The 21,808-nt window shown below is 42.3% G+C and overlaps 1 protein-coding gene across 2 annotated transcripts in view; it reads right to left on the bottom strand.

Moving 5' to 3' along the window:
* The window catches only part of NBAS (NBAS subunit of NRZ tethering complex), a 385,077-nt gene that overhangs the window by 31,888 nt on the left and 331,381 nt on the right, over positions 1–21,808 (bottom strand). For both annotated transcript variants that reach the window (XM_059729533.1, XM_059729539.1), the window contains exon 49: positions 1,236–1,375. In XM_059729533.1, the coding sequence (XP_059585516.1) occupies positions 1,236–1,375 (140 nt within the window). The remainder of the gene's footprint in view (positions 1–1,235; positions 1,376–21,808) is intronic.

Genomic DNA, 21,808 nt, shown 5'->3' with positions numbered 1-21,808 from the left:
AAATGTTTAATGCATTTACAAACGCTGTGTTTTGCTCATGAAACTACAGTAAAAAAAAATCAAGCTTAATTCTCAATTCAGAAATCTCAACTGTACTGCAGGCTTTAAGGTAAATGATTTCTGAAGACTGGTTTTTAACATACCGGTACCTTATGCATATAGAATAAATATTTTTCAAGAAGAGGCTATGCCCTAGCTTTTCACACAAATACGTTTATATACGCTCTTTGCCGGATCTGTTCTTTAAGTTCAAACAGAATGTGATCAATGACACAAGGTACTCAGAGTTAAGTGGAAGTTAATAACCAGCCTCTTTCACCTAACTGTTGACAGAAGAAAGATGATATTCTTTGCTGGCTAGCCCATAAAAAGTTAACTTTATTGCTTTCCTTGAAGGATAGATGGAAGGCTGGATGACTATTGATGGCACAATGTAGAAGCAAAAGACTCTTAAAATCTCAGAAGTCACGATCCAAGCATTGCAAAAATGAAACATCTAGAAGCAATCACGTTTGACTATGTGAAGAAAGGGAAAGGAAGACAGAGGACTGGTACAAACACAATACAATGAAAAATGTTAAAGTATGGACTGCCATTAAATTGCTTTAGAATGGGCATTAAGTTGAAAAAAACCCAACTTGATTATTTCTAGACAGAAGCTGCAACAACATACAACCCTCCTTTCCACACACTGCATTCTGAGATGAGAAGTGTGGATAGCTGTATTGACTGGAGAAGTACTATTGATTGGACATGTACAAAAGCATGAAATGCTCTTCTGTGGTCTGCGACGGAAAGAACAGCTTCTTCAAGACAATTTTTGGAAGTCAGAATTACAATGGAAAAAAAAAAACTTCATACCTTCCTCTTTTCTTCCTATCTGTACATCTTCCCTGGTGTCAATAGCTAGGGCTTTGTGTGCAACTTCTAAATCAAACATCAGAGGTCTTTATTAAAACTAGTTAATCTTATTTCAAGCCAGAAGGAGAAAAGCAAAAGTACTGTGTGCCTTCTGCAAAATACATTTCAGAAGAAATTTCTTGTCTGAATTCAGTTCAAAATAAGCACATTTATATGCTTGGATTTCCTCAAAAAAGTACTTTTCAAGTTGGTCATTTTCCTTTTGTACCAATTTGTTTGAATGCACTGACTGCAGATTGTTTGAAAGGTTCACAAACTTCAAAATCAAAAGTCATCACACTGTTCCATCAGGTGACTTCTTGAAGAAAACTTACCTATTTGTGTTGTTCATAGATGGCCAAGCTTGAAGGAGTAAAACCAAATGCTGAAACTGAGATTGACTATGACTCGATTCCAGGAGCTCCAGGAAAAGATTGTACCTCTTTTCTTCGTTTTCAATGTCAATTATCTCTACCTAGAAAAGAACAGGAAAGTCATGTGAAAAGAGGATACAAGTGAACTTTGGTTTACTTTGGTAACAATAAATAAAATTTGTTATACATTATGTTTGAGGAACACTTCTATTGTAAAATAGTGCAGAAACAAAGCCCAAACAATTTTCCTGGGAACCATTTAATCCCCGCCCCCAAACTACATTTCCAGTAGGAAAGAACAGAGGTGCAAAATTACTTAACTAACATTAAACCCCCACACAGGTAGAATACTGAATTAGTTCAAATAACCCATCTGCCTACAAGTCTTCATCTTAACCATCAAACATTCTTTAGACCTTTAAAGAGTCCTTCTTATCTGACAGGTACTTGGTTACAAAATTAACACATTCATATGTGCGTGCACATAAATGTATACACAGATGCAGACACACTTGTACAATAAAAAACCCTCAATTTCTTGCAGTGCCTAGTTTGTCTACACTGGAAGAAGAAACTTTGAATGGTGATCTTAAATTTATCTTCTCCATACAGACCTGCAATGGACTAGAACTGTAAAAATTCTTTGCAGAGGGAGCTTAAATAAAAACACTTCCTCTTCACCTCTGGAATAGCATTCATCTTTGTTTAAAAGATGAGACTTCTACTAGAATTTAGTTGGCTTCCCTTGTGGCTTTCAATAGATGACAGGTTCTATTAAATATAATTACTCTGCAGCTTCCATGGTAAAAATGTACACGGTAAAACGTCTGGCTATTAAATGGAGGCTGCTACTAAATGAGAAGCAGCTTCGGTTTAAAAGTTTTTCTAGCGCACCCGAAGGAGGGGGGGCCAGGGGTCAGATGAGATAGGTAATCACTGTCTTGACATGTACAGTTTTCTTCAGTTTAAAATAATTTGTTCCAACACAAAGTAGCTTTAAATAGTAAATACAAATGTGTTCTGTCTGTCATTAGAGCGTTCAAGTACAGAAAAATATTTTCTCCCAAAACTGGAAATGTTCCAAACCATCAAATATTATATTCAGCTCAACTGCAGATATACAACATCAAATGTTAATTATTTTGTTTCAGTCCTAGAGTAGTTCTAAAAAAACCAAACAATGGAGGAAAAAGTTTTCCTCAGTTCTAACATCACAAAAACATTAAAGATTATATTCCCAACATTTCAGAGTGACTATAAGACATCAAGAGCAAAATTTTCAAAGAAGTTTGGACAACAGATTGCCACTGCATTTGTTGAATTGCCTACACAATTTGTGGCTCTAAAATATTCAGTGTTAAAAACTGCTACTGTCTCCAGGGTGTCCCTGAAAGTGACACATAATAAAACATGCTATTTGATAAAAAAAAAAAGAAAAAGAAAAAAAAATACAGGCAACTTAAATATTTTAGCACATGAAGCTGAACATTTTCTACAATGCAAACACTACTTAACAATGATTCAGTTACTTGCATAAATCACCCCACAATACCCTATTGTCTCTTATGCATGTAAATATGCCTGGAGTGGAACAGCATTTAAAAGCATGGGAATAATAAGAGTGGGAAAAGAAAGAATATGAAGCATGGCATGAAGATTGGAAAAGGTCACAGGAGACTTCTTAATATCTCCAGGACTCAAATTTTGATCAGGCAAAGCTATCACTGCCTGTCGAACTAGACTGTAGTGTCTCATTGTTTCATTTGCCTCAGAACTCTTTCCCAGATGAATAAGTCTTAACCGCAGTTAGACTAAATTAGCGCTGCTTTGGATGGTTAGCTGAGTTTACTTCATTTCAGTTGCACAAATTGTTTGCTACTGTAAAACACTGACTATGCTTTCAATTCTCTGTTAACAACAATGACGAGAAATGTAATAGTATTAATATTCATTTATTAGACTTACACGCTACCCTTCCCAACAAAGGTTCAGGGCAGCTTTGTCAGACATAAATCAACATATGAAATGAAATTAAATGAAATAGAATATAAAACAAAAAGCTCATCATGACAGATGAGAAGGGTGGTCATGGAAAGCTGAACCATGAGTGCAACAGTAGACCGGCTTTGAGACAATGTAAACTTATTTTACTAACCCGTCTTTTATGAAGACTAGCATCACAAGGTTAATTAGCCTATTACGCATTACTGCTAGGCATAAAAATGTTAATCTATGACATAATTGTTAACCTTCCTGCCCCACTGCCAACAAAAAAATATATGCTGCACCTAGACTGGAACGTACACATCACATACTGCTCTAATGCTGGAAGGTTTATCAATCTCATCTTTATAAAACATACATAAAGTCTTAACAAGATCTTCAACACAAATTCTTGCAGAGAGTATTAACTTACTTATCTCACAAACGTGAAAAAAAGAGGTCAGCAGTTCAGGGCTGTATTCTTTGTAAGCCTCCATATGAAGCTTTTACAGTTCCAAAACACAAGCAGTGTACCAGATATCACTTTCGGCAAGCCACATATAGATGTTTATTTCAGCCAGGAAAAGTTTATGAACAATTATTACTGGTAGAAAATTAGGCTGAGTCCTGAAGTGTCAGGCCCTGGCTGAAGAGTTCTCCAGCCAGGGGCACCAGACGACTGATCCTTGGCCATCCCAATCCCAATCCCTAGAGATCAGCACGGAACAGGATGTCAACAGACTAGATTTAAAGCTGGAGAAGCAGGGAAGAAAGGCTGCAGACAGCTTCCCTGGACCCAGGGACCCAGCCCTACAGACCTTGCAATCCCTTCCTCTGCCACCTAGCTGGGCAGTGGGAACAGGGTTTGGGGACAGCCTCCCTGAGCCCTTTTCCTGGGAATCTCCCTTGGTTGCAAGGCTGCCGGAGTTTGGGCAGCCTTGCAGCTGTGGTACAGCTGTCTCCCACCGGCTCCCAAACCTTCCATAGGAATGGGAGGCATGTGGAGGGTGGAAGACAGTTCTCCTGCATGGAGGCATGAAGGGGGAATGTGGGGGATAGGAGACAGCTGCAGGAGATTTGTCTCCTACCTCCCTGCATGCCTTCTGATGGAATGGGAAGAATGCACATGGTGGAGGCTCTTTTCCCACCATGGGAACCCTCCCAGGGCTTTATGAGGGTTCCTGCCACAGGAGAATAGTCCAGCTCTGGGTGCACTCGCCTCCCCAGCTCATTACTCGGGTTTGAACTGGAGGGGCACACCCACACATGCAGGCACGGGCGCTTGCAGCAGCTCAAATAGAAACAGTGCAAATTTGAGGCGGGGCTTTTTGCCTCAGCACGTGTGCCTGGACATGCACTTTGGTGTGGGGCAAGTTGTGCCACTTGGGGCAAAATAACCCTGCCTGGCTCCTCCCGGATCTCCAGCCAGGAGGAGCTAGAGCCTGGGGCCAGCACCTGTACTTGTCCCAGCAGTGTAAAAAGCTGCCCTGTCCTGGCCCCATCAGTACAAAAAGCTGCCCTGTCCAGTAGCTCAGGGCTACTTGCTCTCAGGAGCTTCTGGGGCCTGGCCAATTGGTACTCGAGGACACTACCCCTTGTTTCAGCTGGACTGCTGAAGCAGTCCTGAGAGTCCCCTGCACCCTCTACCCACTGCAGCAGTCTGGCAGTGGGGGCTGCTGCCTGGCTGTGACCTGCTGTGCACCTGCCAGACCCGGATGGGGACTGCATAGCCAGTAGAGGCATCTGCCCCTCTGGGCCAGCTGCCAGTGGGCTGTGGTTGCAGAGTTGGCCTTTGTGCGGCACTACTGCCATGTGTGCCCCTTCCTGGCCATCTGGGCAGCTATCACCCGGAAGATGTTCCCAGTGTGGTGGCCTGCTATGAACTGTCAAAGCATGTCCTCCTGGCCCCAATTGGTCAGGAGGTCTGCCACCTGCAGCTGGGTCCAAGGTGCCAGCTCTGAGCAGGCTCCTCTGCCAGGGTCCTGCCACTTGCCTCACGAGCAGGAATTTTGGTGATCCCTATTTGAAAACTGAAAAATCCCTGATAAAAAAAATTCCAAAGTCACTTTGTAAAATACCCCAAAATCCACGTTCTTCCACAATTAAAACGGTTTTAGAGACTTCAGCCAGATTGGGCTAGAGTTTGTGAGATTAGAACTCTTGTCCGCTCTTCTTTCCTATCTGTAACTGCAACTCAAGCAAGTTTTCCTGCCTACACCGCGACCATCTACAGTGTAAGTAAAATAATCTTTAATCAACCGCTACGCGTCCGTGCCTAATTCTAGTCCGCCGGCCTGCATTCCTCGACCCGCGTGCCAGGGCTGCTGGCCACAGCCCACCGCGCGCCCCCGAGGGCCTCGGACCGCTCCCGGCCCGCACATGGCAACGAGGATGGGATCAGGGGAAGGCACGCTGGAGCTAGAATTAGTTAAGAACTGCCCTTGGCGCAGTGGAAAACGCCAAGTAGAAAACTTTATGGAACTGGAGGCGCATATCGCTTACCACCAGGTGGGCAGAACGGGTGAGAGGTTTATCAGCGGACGCCTTTTGCTGAAGGGAGAAGAGGGAGCTTCCGAAGACGGAGCCCCGAGAGAGAAGGAAGTGTATCTGCACCCCGCGGCATTCGGGTGTATAATGAGTGATGAGCGGGTCCTGTTTAGGCCCCTCGACACTGTGTCCCTCGCCAGAGTCAACCCGGAAGGCGCAGTAAACCCGACCCTCACCCGGGAGCGTGCCCGTTGCCTAAGATGTGCTCGGGAGAGTGAAGGACCGGTGCCGATCGAATGGTTCGCCCCCTTTATGCTGGCATCTAGATTAAGGGTCGCGAGCTTCCATCCGAGCTCTGCGAAGGTATGGAGACGGAGGAACATGCCGCGGATGAAAGGGTGGCCCCACAATACGACAAGGGAGGAGTGCTAACTGCAACTTTTTGCACTGTAACCGATTTAATGCAGAAGAATTTAAGTTTAAAAGTCCAGCTGCGTATGGCCGTTCAAGCGGTCAAAGAAGCGGCTGCGAAAGAAAATCCTGAGACGCCACGACAAGATGGCGCCGAGCAAGAGGGAGACCACATGGAAGAACCGGAAGACAAGGGTGGAGCTTCAGAGAAACCCGCGAGAGTTCAGCCGGCGACCCCGCCCACCGACGCAGTGTCGCTTCCGGCGACCACACCTTCATGCCAATGGAAGGGAGAATCAAGCAGAGGAGTGCATCCACCCCTCCTGCCTGAAGTAATAACAACAGCAATGACTCCCGCAGCAGTAGTTCAGCCTGTAACAACAACCAGCCGAGTTGCTACTGCCTACTATGCTCGCACCAGAACTGAATTACAGGAGTTGTGTAGAGAATCAAGAATCCAACCTGAAGAAACTCTAGCTGTATGGATGGGACGTTTGGTCGTGGAACTTGGGTCCGACCTGCTGAACCAGGAAGAAGCAAGCTTCTTGGTCAGACAAGCTTCGTGGAGTAGAGGACATGTCACTGACATCAACATGGTGGCATTTAACGTTCACTGGCCTATTCCACTGCCAGCGCTTGTTGCAGAACTGATCGGTCAAAAAGCCCACGCATGACATGACGGACGGCCAGAACATACCGGCGTAGAACAACTTATGCTAGCGATCATCGGAGTCTCGTACTGTGCCTGGAACCCCAGAGCATGCGCGCTGGGACTGACATCACTCCAGAAAATAAGACCATGGCCTCACCGTCATCTACGAGATCCTGGAACCGTTCCAGTAACCATTCACAGCATAGATAGTTGTCTTGAGGTTTATGGGAGAAAGAACATCGTTGTCCTCCGGATTCTGCTTAACCCAATGGTGAACCAACCCGTGAGTAACCTCCTTCGTCAGTTGTCAAGACTGCGTATCCTGATGGAGCCAAGATTATCTAGTGATTGGGAATGTCGACACCCGACCGAGGCTCAAGGCGCAAGACATCGTGAATCCGATCTTCCATCATTGCCACAGAAAACACCAGAGGAGCAATACATGTTTGGATTTCTCCTACAGCATTCTGGACTCAATAAGCGGCAACTTCGGATTTTAGGGGACGCAGGCCAATGGCAACTGGCCTATGAGTTAGGTTTCCATTATCTAGAAGAACTAGACAACGGCTCCTCAATGATTTCATCCAGTTTAGCGTGCAAGAGAGGGTAGTTTAAAGTAGCAAACACCTGTATTATATGTTTTAAAAATAATAGTATAGTTCCATGGAAACTTTGTAAATATTTTGATATACGTTAACTTATTTTCTAAGAGTTTTGTTTACAGATCCGGAATTCAGAGTGCGTGGCGGAGAAAAGCCTCAAGAAGGATAACATCATCGAAGGAAGTGAGGGCCTAACGTGCGACTTCGCCATGACGCCCACTGAAGCCCTGATCGTGTAGTTCTTTGTTATGAATCTGATTACGTGTATATGTATTTGTGCTGGTTATTATTTGATTCGATCCCTAGAGGACGAACTTTTTATGTTAGTGAATTTTGTGTTTACCCGTTTAGTTCAGCGACCCGTGGTAAGAGCTCTCGATCACCCGAGTGACGAGCGTGTGGTATAATTCAGCTGTGCCTTCAGCAAGGGGGGATGTCACAACCCAAGGGTGTGATTTTGTGTGTGCGCGCTTCGGCACTGCTAAATTATTTCCCGCCACAAGGAACTTTCTTTGCAAGGTGCATTTCTCAGTTGCAAAGAGAAAACCCCGGTGCAAAGAAGTTCCCGCCACCCGCATGCAAATTTGTGTCCCACTATTGGCCAGTTCTAAATTATTCCCATGTGGTGGCTAGCGATTGGCTTGCTAGCCGTATAAGAGGCTTGAGCGGTTTCCGCCCAAGTTGGAGGATTCTACAACCATCTGGAGGAGGAGGACTTCACGTCTCGTGAAGAACTCTAAGCGCTGCGGAGCCTAACAGACCCAGCGTGTACCTTAAGGCGGCTATAGGAGTCTGATCAACCTCTGGCCTCTCCCCGTCGCCGAACGATCCCTCAACGAACCCCTTCCCTGCGCACAAGTTCCACGGAGCCTAGCAAACTTTGTGTGAGTGTATCCAGAGCTCTTCTCCGAGTTGTTTTCTTCGGTTGACACAACGGGCTCACGGTTTTAGAGCCTTCAGCCGGATTGGGCTAGAGTTTGTGAGATTAGAACTCTTGTCCGCTCTTCTTTCCTATCTGTAACTGCAACTCAAGCAAGTTTTCCTGCCTACACCGCGACCATCTACGGTGCAAGTAAAATAATCTTTAATCAACCGCTACGCGTCCATGCCTAATTCTAGTCCGCCGGCCTGCATTCCCCAACCCGCGTGCCAGGGCTGCTGGCCACACCTGCCGCGCGCCCCCCGAGGGCCTCGGACCGCTCCTGGCCCGCACACCTTGTACTTCTGCTTAACATTATATGTTAATAATAGTACCACTCAATTTAACAAGACCACTTACATTGAAAACTGCACATTCTGAGCACCGCTAATGTTTAAATCTTTGCAGGGTGAGGATGCGCCTCAACTATCACAGGTAAAAAAACAAAATCCATGATGGTACCTATTATGGTTTAAGAAGAGCAAGCAATAGGAATTATGCTAGGGAACAGAGGTTCAGGGCCAGCTCTGTTCTCTGGAGCAGACAGCACAGCACACCCCAGGACTGCAAAGCATGCTGGGATGCTAGGGAACTGTGATTTAACTTGAACCATGAAGGGGGGCTAGGACAGAAGTTTCATAAACCGGTTTGACCCAAATCAGTTAAGCCTGATATTACATTCAACCAGGTGTATCTTAAACTAGTTTCAGCCATTTTGAAACTGGTTTATGTGAACTGAACTTATGTTCTGTTACAGGCTTAAACCAGTTTCTTATTACTTAAACCAGTTTATGGGAAATGTCTGTCCCTATCCTAGGTGACTTTAGGCATCATAATAGCTATATTTCTTGACTTGTTACAGCCTGTTTATCAGTAACAGATTCATAGGGCTTGACATAATGTTCATTCACCTATTCCTTTACAGGTGCGGTGTTAACCTTGCTGGTTACTTGTATATCTATTGAAAAATGAAACAATTACTGGAATAAAAAAAAGGCTACCATTGGAGTCCAATCCCTGGTCAAACAATTTTCCATCATTATACTAATGCTGAGCTGTATTGCATCGGGTTTTAACTGAGTTGATATGAAATTTCAATAATTGGTTTTATGTGCAAAAAGATGAAGTACTTGTGTTTCAGGTATTTTATTGTAATGCTTTAAATAACAGAAGCAATTTAGCAGATACCTCAGGTATTTTTATTCCATTCAACACTACAGTATCTGAACACAAATATACTCTATTTAAATCTGTCCCATTCAGCATGTAATTCCAAATGTTCTTTTTTCTTCGTAGTAGAATAAAAATAACTTAATGCAATAAGTGACATATCTTAAGGTGAATTTTACTGGAAAAAGAAGAAAGACTTTCACAGAGGTTTAGACAGTTCTGTTCATGCTAGTAGATGCCAAAAGGCTCAAGCATTGAAATCCTTGGATATTCTCAATTCTTTTTCAAAAAATCATAAATTCTTTCTCCTTCACTCTTTCTGATAGCGTTAGCTATTATTCTATGCACATTCATCATTAAGATACATTTGCAGATGCATCAAAAGGGAAAAATTCATTATATATGAAATCTTTAAAAGCCTCTGTTTCAAAGGAGTACCTCTGGTTTGTTACATACTTTTACTCTTGAAATTGAGTAAGCATAACTTAAAAAAGTATATTGATGGATATAATTGTGCTCTTGAGGCACAGAAATCCACTACAAAAAGTTTCCCTAATTGTAAAACATGGAAACACCTGCTAGGGTTGTAAATGCTTTATTATTTACCTTATATAACCAGAGAACCTGAAGCCGACTAACTTTCCTTATAACTTGGAGATGTCTTTTCTGTAAAAAAAAGACTGACTGATTGAAGAGTTACACTGAAAGAGAGATTATTCAGTCAAAGATGGAACAAAAATGCAGCACAGGTTGCACTCTATTTATAAACAGTCTGTGAGCAATAAACTAAAATAAACTTCCAGTGGAAATATGTGCTGTTCAATGCATTTTTAGTCCCTACAAGGAAGAAAGAAGCAATGGTTTTAGCACGCATATTTTGGTCACTACTAATATTCCAAGAGAAGAATTGATGGGAAGTTTTGAATTGTGAAGAACTGAGAAATGAAGGTCAGACAAATGATTTCTTGTATTACAATTGCCAGAATCTTGTGATGTGCTACATCTTTGTTTAAAACCAATTCCCCATACAAAACAGAAATGCCTCTGTCCTTACTGTCTAGGAGCTTCTACCAATAACCCACTGATTTACATCCTTGTAAAATTCACTTTATTACATTCACCAGATTGTAAATGTAAAACATCTCAAAATATTTTCATATCCTTGACTGCAGTGTAAATTTGAATTAATATGGCATTAAAAACAGAATTGCTAAGCAGAAATTTGAGTAGCCCCTTATTGCTACAATATATTCTCAGTCACAATGAACCTCTACTGAAGTATACTAAATTCATATTTATTCGCATTGGCCCCATCTTCTGAAACAGCATGGATTTTATATATGCTGCATTTTAAGACACTGTGCTAAAACAACATGAAAGGCTGGGCTTGAACCTAACTGAAACAAAGGATTTAAGAGCTAAAGCTTCCTCTCATTAAGTGGAGAACTAACTGTGCTTAAGAATGGCAGGATTTTAAAAGCGAATGAAGAATCTACTATTTATTATCTGGATTATGATAGTACCTTGAAGACACTTTCTGAGACTGGGTCCTGGTGTGCTAAACTAAGAACACTACCTGCCTTGAGACATTTACAGTCTAAATAGATAAAAAATGACAAAGGAAGTAATATTCTTAATTTACAGTTGAGAAATGGATTCAGAAGTGGAAACAAGGCCAGAAAATAAACCCATCTGTCCTCTTGCATGTCCCAGTTTCTGTGCTTCACCAACGAGCACATTATTCTTGATATTATGAACTTTGGGATATACCTAAATGTATTGACAATGATTAGTTACTGAACTGTGTGTCATGCATTAAGCTTCATGGCTAAAACTTATTAAAATGAGTTAAATACAACTATGTGAGCACAAATACAAAAAAAGGTGAGTCATGATGGAAAGGAAGATTTTAAAAACATGGTAGTAATTACTAAAGGAAATGCCCTAACAATATCTATTGCATACAGTGGATTCCTCTTACAGGAATCGCTTTAGGAAATGATGATTAGATTCTATTAACTAGCTGATTCCATTAAAAGGAGACCCACTTTTTTAAGAACACAGATACTCGCTTCTCTCCAACAGGCCCCTGGACCTGCTCGTGCCTCTCATTCCCCCTCTATAGTCTTCCCAGCCCTGCTGGTGACCCTCGCCCCCACCCACAGCCCCCTGGCCTCCCAGCCCTGCTGGAGGGGGCCCCCAGCTGGGGACCCGGGTCTGTAGCCCCCCTCCCCTGGCAGGAGGTGGCAGATTCTGCAGAGGAGTAGAGCCTGGCTCCACACCTGCTGAGGCTCAGGCTTGGGCATGTGGGGTGGGGCCAGCTCCTCCGCATGGTGTGCGCTTTCGGAGGGGCAGAGGGGAACCCGCATCCCCCAGATCTGTGTGCAGTCTGGCAGTGGGTGTGGGCAATGGTGCAGGGCTGCGCTCCTCAAAGTTACCGTGCACGCAGGGGGTAACGTCACCAGAGAGCCCAGCCCCTGCTCCCCAGACGAGCCACCCATGGCCCATTCTCTGCTGGGGCCCCAGATGTGTCTAATTCTCCCTGGCCCTCACCCTACTTACCTGCAGGAGCTGCTCTTCAGGCTGCATGGGTCCTTGTGCGTGTACAGTACATGCATATGGTGCCCCCTGCCTGATCGCCCTCCTCCTGCTCCCTCCCAGCCCCATGCAGGCTGGAACTCTGCCAGCCTGCAAAGGGCTCCTCACAAAACTGCAAAATCCCCAGGCTTCTCTGGTAAAATGATTCTAAAAACTGACAACTGTGATTTGAATATGAGCAATTTTTACATGTAATAATATACAAATGGTTTCCACATTGATTCAAATAATTGATTCCCTTATTGATTCTATTAACCAGCGATTCCATAAAGCAGAATCCACTGTATATCTTCATCTATGGCTTCCATATAAAAACATTACATCTGCAAGTCAAACGCATTTTAAAAAAATGACTGCCCAGAAGGCAAACACCATATGAAAATGGTGCAACACTAAAGATTTTGTAACTGAAATCTGTATAGCTGCTATTGAAATATGTTTAGCTACGGATTGACAACTTTTTTCAATTTTTAGTTAATTTTCTCTAAAATATCCCTAGACTCCAGAAGATTCTACAAATATTTATTATTGCCAAAAAGACCCAGGATAAAACTGAAACCATAGAAAAATGTCCCATACAAATGCATCCTAAAATAATTGATACGTCAAATGAGTTATTAATCCCCGCATCTTACCAAGTAACATGCCTCAACCCTTTTCTTTGCCAAACGCCAAAGAAAATAGAGAAGACTTGAAGAAACCTTTAAAGGCAGACACATTTGTGTTGTGTTAGAGTAAGGGAAAAAGGTAAGGTCCAAAGTTAGGATTCTCCAAAACAAGCAGCCTTACCAAAACCTTATTTTTATACCATTAAAGTATTTATATTTAAGGTATAAGATTCTACCCAGGGTAGAATCAAGTCAGTTCTATCAGAAAGCTTTAAACAGAGGTGTATTTAACCCAGGGAGAGGGCAAATGCATGAAAAGGAGCGGTCGAGAGCAACAGAACATGAGCTGAACAGAGTAGGATAGGGGATGGGAACTGCAAACCTGGGCATGGACAGTTTGAACTGTCTAGATAAAAGGTCACTTGGCAGTAGGTGTCACATTTGCTCCACATAGAAACTATATATTAATACACAAAGGAGTCGATGGTCTCAGAACATTTTAAGGTATATGCACTTACAGTATACCCACACATTATATATAATTTTAAAGCGTACAGAATATAGAGCTGAACAAAATTCAAAAATTGAGAACAAGTTTGAAAAAAAGTGAGAAATGAATAAAAATGGGGCCATAAAAAGTGGCTGTATGTATGTGCCACCAATGAATTTTTAAGCAAGCTGGCAGGCAGTGCTGTGCTTCAGTGCACACATGAATGCCACCAACTTAGAAAAACTTTGTGTACATACCTTTTAATGCATTTAATTGTAATTTCTTTGCTTTTTGTGGGTTTTGCTTTGTTTTTTTTAATAATTCAAGCAATAAATAACTGCCTAAGTGACTAGTTTATTTCTAAACTATAAACAATTGCTTAGGTTACATATTAACATTTGAAATATGTAGTCTTTCTTCCTGCTGTGCGCACACAAAATACTGAAATCAAAACCAGAACATCTTCCAGCAGGCGCCCACCATGATGCAGAAGACGAACATTAACAGGTCACAATGAAAGTCGGCAAAACAGGCAAGCTCTTGCCAAATCTTATGAAAACAAAAAAACTGGACGAATCACATTGTGCAAACAGGAGGAGACAAAAAGAAGATCAGGTAATATGTGAGGATGCTGCGTACATGCCTTTAGAGGATGTTACAACAAAATTCTGTCCAATGATCAACAGTTTCTCTGAGAGCTGCCCTTCACCCTGCATTGAATAGTTACTGTATTTGGTATCAGGGATATATGTTTACTTTGCCAGTATCGTGGCATAAGACACTCTATTAGTGAGAAAAATGGTGACCATTTTAAAAGATGTTGCCACAATAGCAAAGTAAATTTGCCATATTTATGTACCCCAGTTTTGCTTGAGAAACTGGCTAACCCAAGTAGCAAGCTTGCACAGCACTACCCCAGCAAGATCCATAGCTACAAGAAAGCAATTGTGTTTTCATGACGGACACCAAGAAATCCAGGGTTATACTGTTTCCAAATTCATGGAGCTGTATATTGCAGTATTGGAGCACTATATCTACAAGAGAATGAAAGGCTGTTTTGTAGTGGATACTACAGAAGCACTCAGCAAGGGGATGTGAAGACCTGGAAATGAGGGCCTAAAGCTACATTTCTTGCAGGACCTAAACAGACTCCTTACTAATCCTTGATCCTTATCAATGTCATGTATGAAATACAAGTGCACTGGTTTAAATAGTATATTTGTTTTTCTCCCTTGTATCTTATATATTCATTTTTTAGAAAATAAAAAACTAACAGGAAACTAGAACTGATAGATACTTTTCTATTTGTCAGGTTCTAAAAACTGCCTCTTGTATAACCAGCTTTGATGCTGATAAAAAAAATGTTTAGATATGTTAGTGCAAAAAAAAAAAGGATTCATATTTATAATGCTTCTATTTTATGCAAGTGAGCTAAATGATAGTTTCATATTGATTTAACACTCTTTCCTTAGACTAAAAAGTGATTGTTGACAGCAAATAATTTGCCACACGAAATGATGTAATTTTTTGTCTATATTTACTTCTTAACTGTACAGTTTCTAATTCTCTGTAGAACCAGGAAAATGTTTCAAGCTTCCAGTCAAACAGCACAATTAAATACATGTCAGCTAACATACATAGTCTGGAGACTGCAGAGGCATACAAGCCTCACAGTAACAGAGGATTAAATGTAATTATACTGACAATGTATAACATGGAAGTCTACCTTCACCTGGACAGAACTCCATCTTACAGAATGAAGAGGTAAATCAATCTCAATTATATTCATTAAGTCAGAATTTGCTTCTAAGAAAAGATTCATAGTTAATGCACACAAAATTTAAGCTGTGTGAACTAAGTTTACAGTGTATTATGCAAAGATAATGCTTATGGAAAATGTATAAATAATATAAAAGGACCACAATGAACTTATTTCATTTGCTTCTTAAAAATGCACCACCTTATTCAATTTACTTCAAATAATTAATGCAAAGAATTTCAAAATTCCAGTTTAACAGCTTTTGGTTTGTTGTTTATGCTACTTACTCTATTTATTTGTTGCACTCGACACAGATAATGAAACTAGGCAGTTTCATTTTGGTTCTTCATAAACTAGTACAATAATAAAATGTTCAGGGTCTAAGCAATGCAAGACTATAAATAAAGAGTTCTGTGAATACTAAATTTTGTAAAAATTATAAATATCACATATTTATCACTGAAAAATAAGGCACTATTATTAACCACTTAAATTAGAGACGTAAGTCAACTTAAACTGGGCATTGTGACCCCAAATCAAAACTTTTCTGTGCATCAAGTTATTTAACTTCCTGTTTTCAGAAATGTATCTTCCCATCTTCATTGGTGAATTCTTGTTGTGTTAAAATGTGCCTTGTACCCTAGCCAAATAGGTGAGAGTCAGTTTTAAATACTGTTTTTTTAAATCCAGAAGTGACAGGGTAATATCAACAGCTTTTTATTTGGTGGGAAGATGTGATCTGCACTGGTGTGATCCAAACTTGTGTATTAGGTCCCCTAAAGGGGAAAGAAGGGTAACCTCTCAAGTTTCTAATATGCCCGTGGGACTGAATCCTACACTTGAAACCTGGCAATTGGTGACAAAGCTTAATTCTGGAAAATAAGTCACTCAATAACTGTGATGACTGAATCATGTGAGTGTTACTTATTTTAAAAAAAAATCTATGTCCACATTTTCTGGATGATCTGCTAATCAGGAAGCAAGCTAGTCCATCAACTATTGGAACAATAGAGTTGAATTAACATGTTCAGGAAGGGAGAGATGTACAGACGTCAAAGGACTTATGCTACTTGTTATCATAATTCAGACTTCTGAAAACAAGCAAGCATTACATAGATATAAAGGACATGTCTCCTATAAAAAATGACAACCCAGTTCTACAAATTAATATTAATAAGCCAACAGAAGCACTGGAAAAGTCATTAACTCCATTTCCATGACATAAGTCATCTTTTTAGCTACAGGAATAAGGGGAAACGTTTTGAGGAACATGAAGTGATGCTCACCACTTCAGAAATAACATACTCTCCCACTACATTAAGGTATTAAAAAGATCTCCATAATTTTACAGACCAAATCCTGCTCAGACTGATATCAGTGGATTAGATCAGACATGATTTGGCCCTGTTCATGGGGAAAAAAGGAACCTAAGAATGAAGGGTTAAATACAGCCTCAAGTTACACGCTGTGTTGTCCATCTTTATGTAATTAAGCCAAGAACATTTTTTATTTGAAATCATTTGTGTGCGATTTAATTGGGTGTTACCTGTTTGATATGCACCACGGTGTCAAACTGAACTGGGGAATGGGTATAGATTCTGCAAACGAGCATGCATGGTCTAATGCATAAAAATGCTTAGATATATTTTAGGTTTTGCATGCATCGATATGTATTCTGTAGAAGATACCAATGTTTTCCAGACTACAAATAAATCTCTATAGAGAAGGAACTTCCATAAGGAGGTATTTTTGCTGGAATATCTTGTACGGTAGAAATATAGAGGAAACATTGAAGAATTTTAAAAATGAATAACACACACGAGTAGCATACAAGCTATACCAATTGATTATCAATGGACAGGCAAATAGGTTGCTTTTAATCTTTTACTGATGCGTTTACAATCATATGTAACACTTCTCATACCTAACAAACACTATATAGCCATAATTTAAAATATGACTAAAAATATAGCTACTTACAACCTTTAAAGATGCCTTTTAATTGTATATTGTTATTCAATGCTGCATACGCTTCCCTTGCCTAACCCATACTGATGCTTTTGAGGCTTCTTTCATGAACAACATGAACATTGGAAGGCAGTGCATGCTTCTAGTATTCAACATTGTGATCATTAGCATAGTAATTATTATACAAACTCTGCAGTTTTTGCTAATAGATGGGAAATAATTTTAAAAATTGATTTCATGCAAATGAACAGTTGTCAAAATAAAATTTTCTATCAAAGTGACAGCCTGCAAATAGGCCAGCATGACAAAGTGGATAAAGTAAAATTCTCTTGTATTCATAATACCAGTGGATTTCCTTTTTTAAAATTCCACTGCAACTAATCTTAAGGTTATTGCTCCTGCTGATTCAAATTCATGTCTTATTTCAAAACTGGTCCCTTCAAACCTCCTATTCACATTCATTATGCACTGAAGAAGGTGAAATTTGACATCTCTATCCTGCTCATTCTCCATATAGGCCAATCTATACCTTCCCATCCTTAAGGTAAGACATATAGGGGTGTAAACAGGCTTGGGCGATCCAAGTCAGTGTCTGATGCCCCCTAGTGGTCAAACTCGCCTGCCTGTGGTCCCCAGCCTCCCTTCCCTCCTATCTCTTGCCTGCCATAACTTGAACTTGATGTCATGGGTGACTGGTGCCTCCTGAGTCTGGAGGGGGCACCAGATCACTGATGAGGGGGAAGGGGGTTTCACCAGCAGCCAATCGCCGAGCCAGCAGCAAAACTGTAAGTGCACTTCCAGTTTCGCGGCTGGTGCTTCCAGGGGGTGCACTCCCTATGTATCGCCAGTGCCTAATGTTAAGGTGTTTAACTGGGAGGTTGCTTTCAGAGGCCAGGGTCCTCTTCTAGGGTGTCATTCCTCTTTCTACAGTCCTCAGAGCTCCTCTGCCCCAAACTCCATGGGATGTGCTTTCCCTTTAAGACACCACTGGTCGTGCTTGAGGGGCTATAATTGTGGCACCTGTCCTCCCTCATAGCTGTGCCTATGCCTTGCAGGTAATTTTCTGTTGCCACTTGGAGGGAGCCTCCTGGCCTCAAAACAACACTGGACCCCTCAGACTCCAAAACCTTTGTCTGGGCTTCAGCATCCTTTGTTTTGGCCCTCTTCCTCTGGCTGAACCCTCTCAGCCCAGGGCCACAGCCTGGGCCTCAGCCTCATTTTGTACTCTATACCAGCCCCAGGTCCCTGACTCCACCAAGGATGCTCTTGCTTTTTAAGCCAGGCCCCTAGGGTCCCCAATCTCAGCAAGACAAGGTTACATACAGTCACGCCCTGCCCCTTTCGTTCACCTGATTGCTGCCTTTGAAAATGGGCCCAAGGGTTTCTGTTCAGCCTAACAAGCTGTTTGAACTCCCCTGCCCTTTGGTCCTTCCTACTTACCTAGCAGCCCCAGGCTTCAAGGCCCGGGGCCCTGCTGTTATCGGCTTTCTCCTGGCTGGTTATCCAAAATGCAACTGTGGGGGCAAGTGGACATGCTAGAAGGGAGGAATAGGCTGCAATTGAACCTAGACAGGTTACACGGGTGGGCAGATGAGAACGGGATGGGTTTCAACACTGACAAGTGCAAGGTGCTGCACCTGGGGGTGGAGAACCAGCAGCATACCGACAGGCTGGGGAAATCCCTTCTCGTTAGTGCAGAGGCAGAAAAGGATGTCGGAGTCATCATTGATGCCAAAATGAACATGGGCCAACAGTGTGGGGACGCGATCAGGAAGGCTAACCATACCTTGTCATACATCCACAGATGTATCACGAGCAGGTCCAAGGAGGTGATCCTCCCCCTCTATGTGACACTGGTCAGGCTGCAGTTGGAGTACTGCGTCCAGTTCTCGGCGCCGCACTTCAGGAGGCATGTGGACAACATAGGGTCCAGAGGAAGGCCACTCGCATAATCAGGGGTCAGCACGGCAGGCCCTACGAGGAGAGGCTACGGGACCTGAACCTGTTCAGCCTCCACAAGAGAAGGCTGAAGATGGATCTAGTGGCCATTTACAAACTAGTCAGGAGGGACCAGCAGGCACTGGGGGAGTCCCTGTTTCCTCAAGCACTACCAGGAGTGACTAGAAATAATGGTCACAAGCTGGCAGACGGTAGATTCAGGCTAGATATCAGGAGGCGCTACTTCACTGTCAGGGCGGCTAGGATCTGGAACCAACTTCCAAGAGAAGTGGTGCTGGCTCCTACCCTGGGGGTCTTTAAGAGGAGGCTGGATGAACACCTTGCCAGGGTCATTTGACTCCAGTACTCTTTCCTGCCATGGCAGACTTGATGATCTGCTCAGGTCCCTTCCGACCCTACTAACTATGAAACTGGCCCCAATTCAGCTACTTCTTGCCAAACACTTTAGCTTGCTGCTTTCTCTCCATAAAGTAACAGAAGCCCCTGGTTCCCAGGTACCAGGGGCAACTGTAATATTATCTGTATCTACCACTACATAGATGTCTCAAACTAAAATAAAGATACCACTTACTAAAACTATATTGTATTTCTCTCGATTTCATCTACCATATTTACTCAAATGCAAGACAAGCTTTTTTCCCCTTCTATCAACAGGGGGAACCAAAGCAAACCAAACTTCATCTTGGATTAGACTACCAGTGCTTCAACTCTGCCCTGGCCCTGATCTCAGCCTGGGATCACAGCTGGAACTGATGCTGTTTCTGCTGCTTGAAGTCAGCAGCGATCTGATCAGTGTAGGTTAGGGGCTAGGGCTAGTGTCTGGGATGGATGGCAGCGCAGGTGGGGGAATGAGTTGGGGACCCGGCAGGAGATGGAACAGCAGTGAGAGTCAGGGATCAGGTAGGATCAGGCAGGGGGTGGCAATATGGGTTATGGATCAAGTCAGGGATCACACTGCTGCCCCAAGTCCTCTCCTGAGTAAGGAATCAGGAAGATAGGGCAGCAGTATGGGCCAGGGGATGGGGATGTGTTGTGTCCCCATTCCTTGACCTGTGCTGCTGATCAACAGCAGCTAGGTCAGAGGATGTGGCAGCAGCATGGGTTAGGGAATGGGGAAGCAGTGCCCTATCCCCTGACCTGCACTGCTACACTATTCCCTGATCCATACTCCCACCTTAGCAGAAACACAGGTTAGGGGGATGTAGCAGAAGCCTGAATGAGGGATCAGGCAGCAGTGAAGGTTGGGGAATGGGTAGGGAGACAGACTGAAGCAGGGGCTCAGGAAGGGTGGCAAGTGGCAGGGGGGAATGGGGAACAGGCAGCAGGGTCGCAGGCATGGTGCAAGGGTCAGGCTGCCTGTTATAGTATAAATTTTTGCATATTAGTTGATTTTTTCGTTTATGAACTAAAACTCCATTTTGTGCTTGTTTTCTATTTGACATGAGTAAATGAACTTTGTATGCCCTGTGTACTTGAGAGTCTGTCTGAGAGGGTGAATGGTGAAAGAATGGGATTTTTTGCATGAAAGTAAAAGAAGATTTAACTGTTTGTGTAAGCAACAAGACACCAATGTCTGAGTTACCACACAGTAAACTAATTAATGGATGGCTGAAGAACTCATCTGTGATCAGGTGCAAAAGGAGATGGTGAGAAGAAGGAATTCTGCATATTCTGCCATTTGATCTACACAATGCCTCAAGGCTGAGATACCAACTCTAAGATACCAACTTTACTGGAATGACCTCAAACTGAGATAACCAGAAGATGGATAAGAAACAACCTCTAATTAAAAATTGAGCATGGAAAACCCCCAATGCAGAACAAAGACTTGAAATCCCTATAAAAGTGAGATGCAGACAAGCCATAATGGGGAATCCACTCTCTGCAACCTCCTGGAGTACAGGTGCGTCTGTTCACCCCTGCTCCCATCACCCTTAATGAGCCTGGGATGGCTACCCAGTGCTAACACTGAGTAACCTCTGCCGGTAACTATAACATCTTACTGGAGTGGTTTTGTCTGTATGTCTGTCTATGTCTGTTTGTATGTATGCTTGAGTGTGTCTGTTTGTATGACTGGTATGTCCAAGCTTATGTACCTGCTTCATGTAATCAATAAACACGGCATGTTGTCTTATCACCCTTTATAAAGTCTCGCTCTTGATTTGAACAATTGGCAATTTAAAGTAACACTGTTTCACTTGTGGTTGTGGACAAATTTAATATAATTTTCCATTTACAGAGTCCAATTAGTGGGGAGTTGTCTGAAATTTGATGTCTTGGATTCAGGTCAATATGGTTTTCTCTTTGTTTTGCTCGAGTGAATAATGACAAACTTTCTATCTACTTGCTGCAGAAGCTGTTTTACAGAAGCTTGCCCAATATCTGGATAGATTGGGTGCTTTAGTTGGGGCCTTTTTGGTGCTTTTATCTAAGAGTTGATTCAATCAACTCTTAGATAAAAGCACCAAAAAGCCTTGTTGAAGTGCCTGATCCATACAGGTGGTGCAGAGCTGGGTCAAAGTAATGTGCTGTTTCTTCCTGTAAAGTGCCTTTTTTTTTAAATGTCTGCAAGCAGCCATAATGATTAAGAAAATCCCTTACATTTCTTCTAAGAGAATGTCAACCAAGTACATGCTAACTACTTGTTTTAAGCTAAATATTACTTTACATATGGAACTTTTGCTAATACTCTTATATGCCTACTGTGGCTTCTGCTTGCCACAGCACAACTCTCAGTATTACTGTAAACGATGCAGAACTGGTCACTGAGCTGAATTACTGTGTGTGCATGTCCTCTAAGTAGGCATAATTATGTACATTAGTCATTGCTGCAAGTCCTTATGAACTTTATTTTTGTAAATTATGACAACAAAGGAATGAGCATTAAATCTTAGAAGGGTAATACTAAAATTCAGAACATAAAAACTC

Source organism: Alligator mississippiensis, chromosome 1, assembly GCF_030867095.1.
Source record: "Alligator mississippiensis isolate rAllMis1 chromosome 1, rAllMis1, whole genome shotgun sequence".
Taxonomy (NCBI): Eukaryota; Metazoa; Chordata; order Crocodylia; family Alligatoridae; genus Alligator; species Alligator mississippiensis.
Note: the sequence above shows the minus strand (reverse complement) of the source record. Positions and strands in the feature narration are given on the sequence as shown.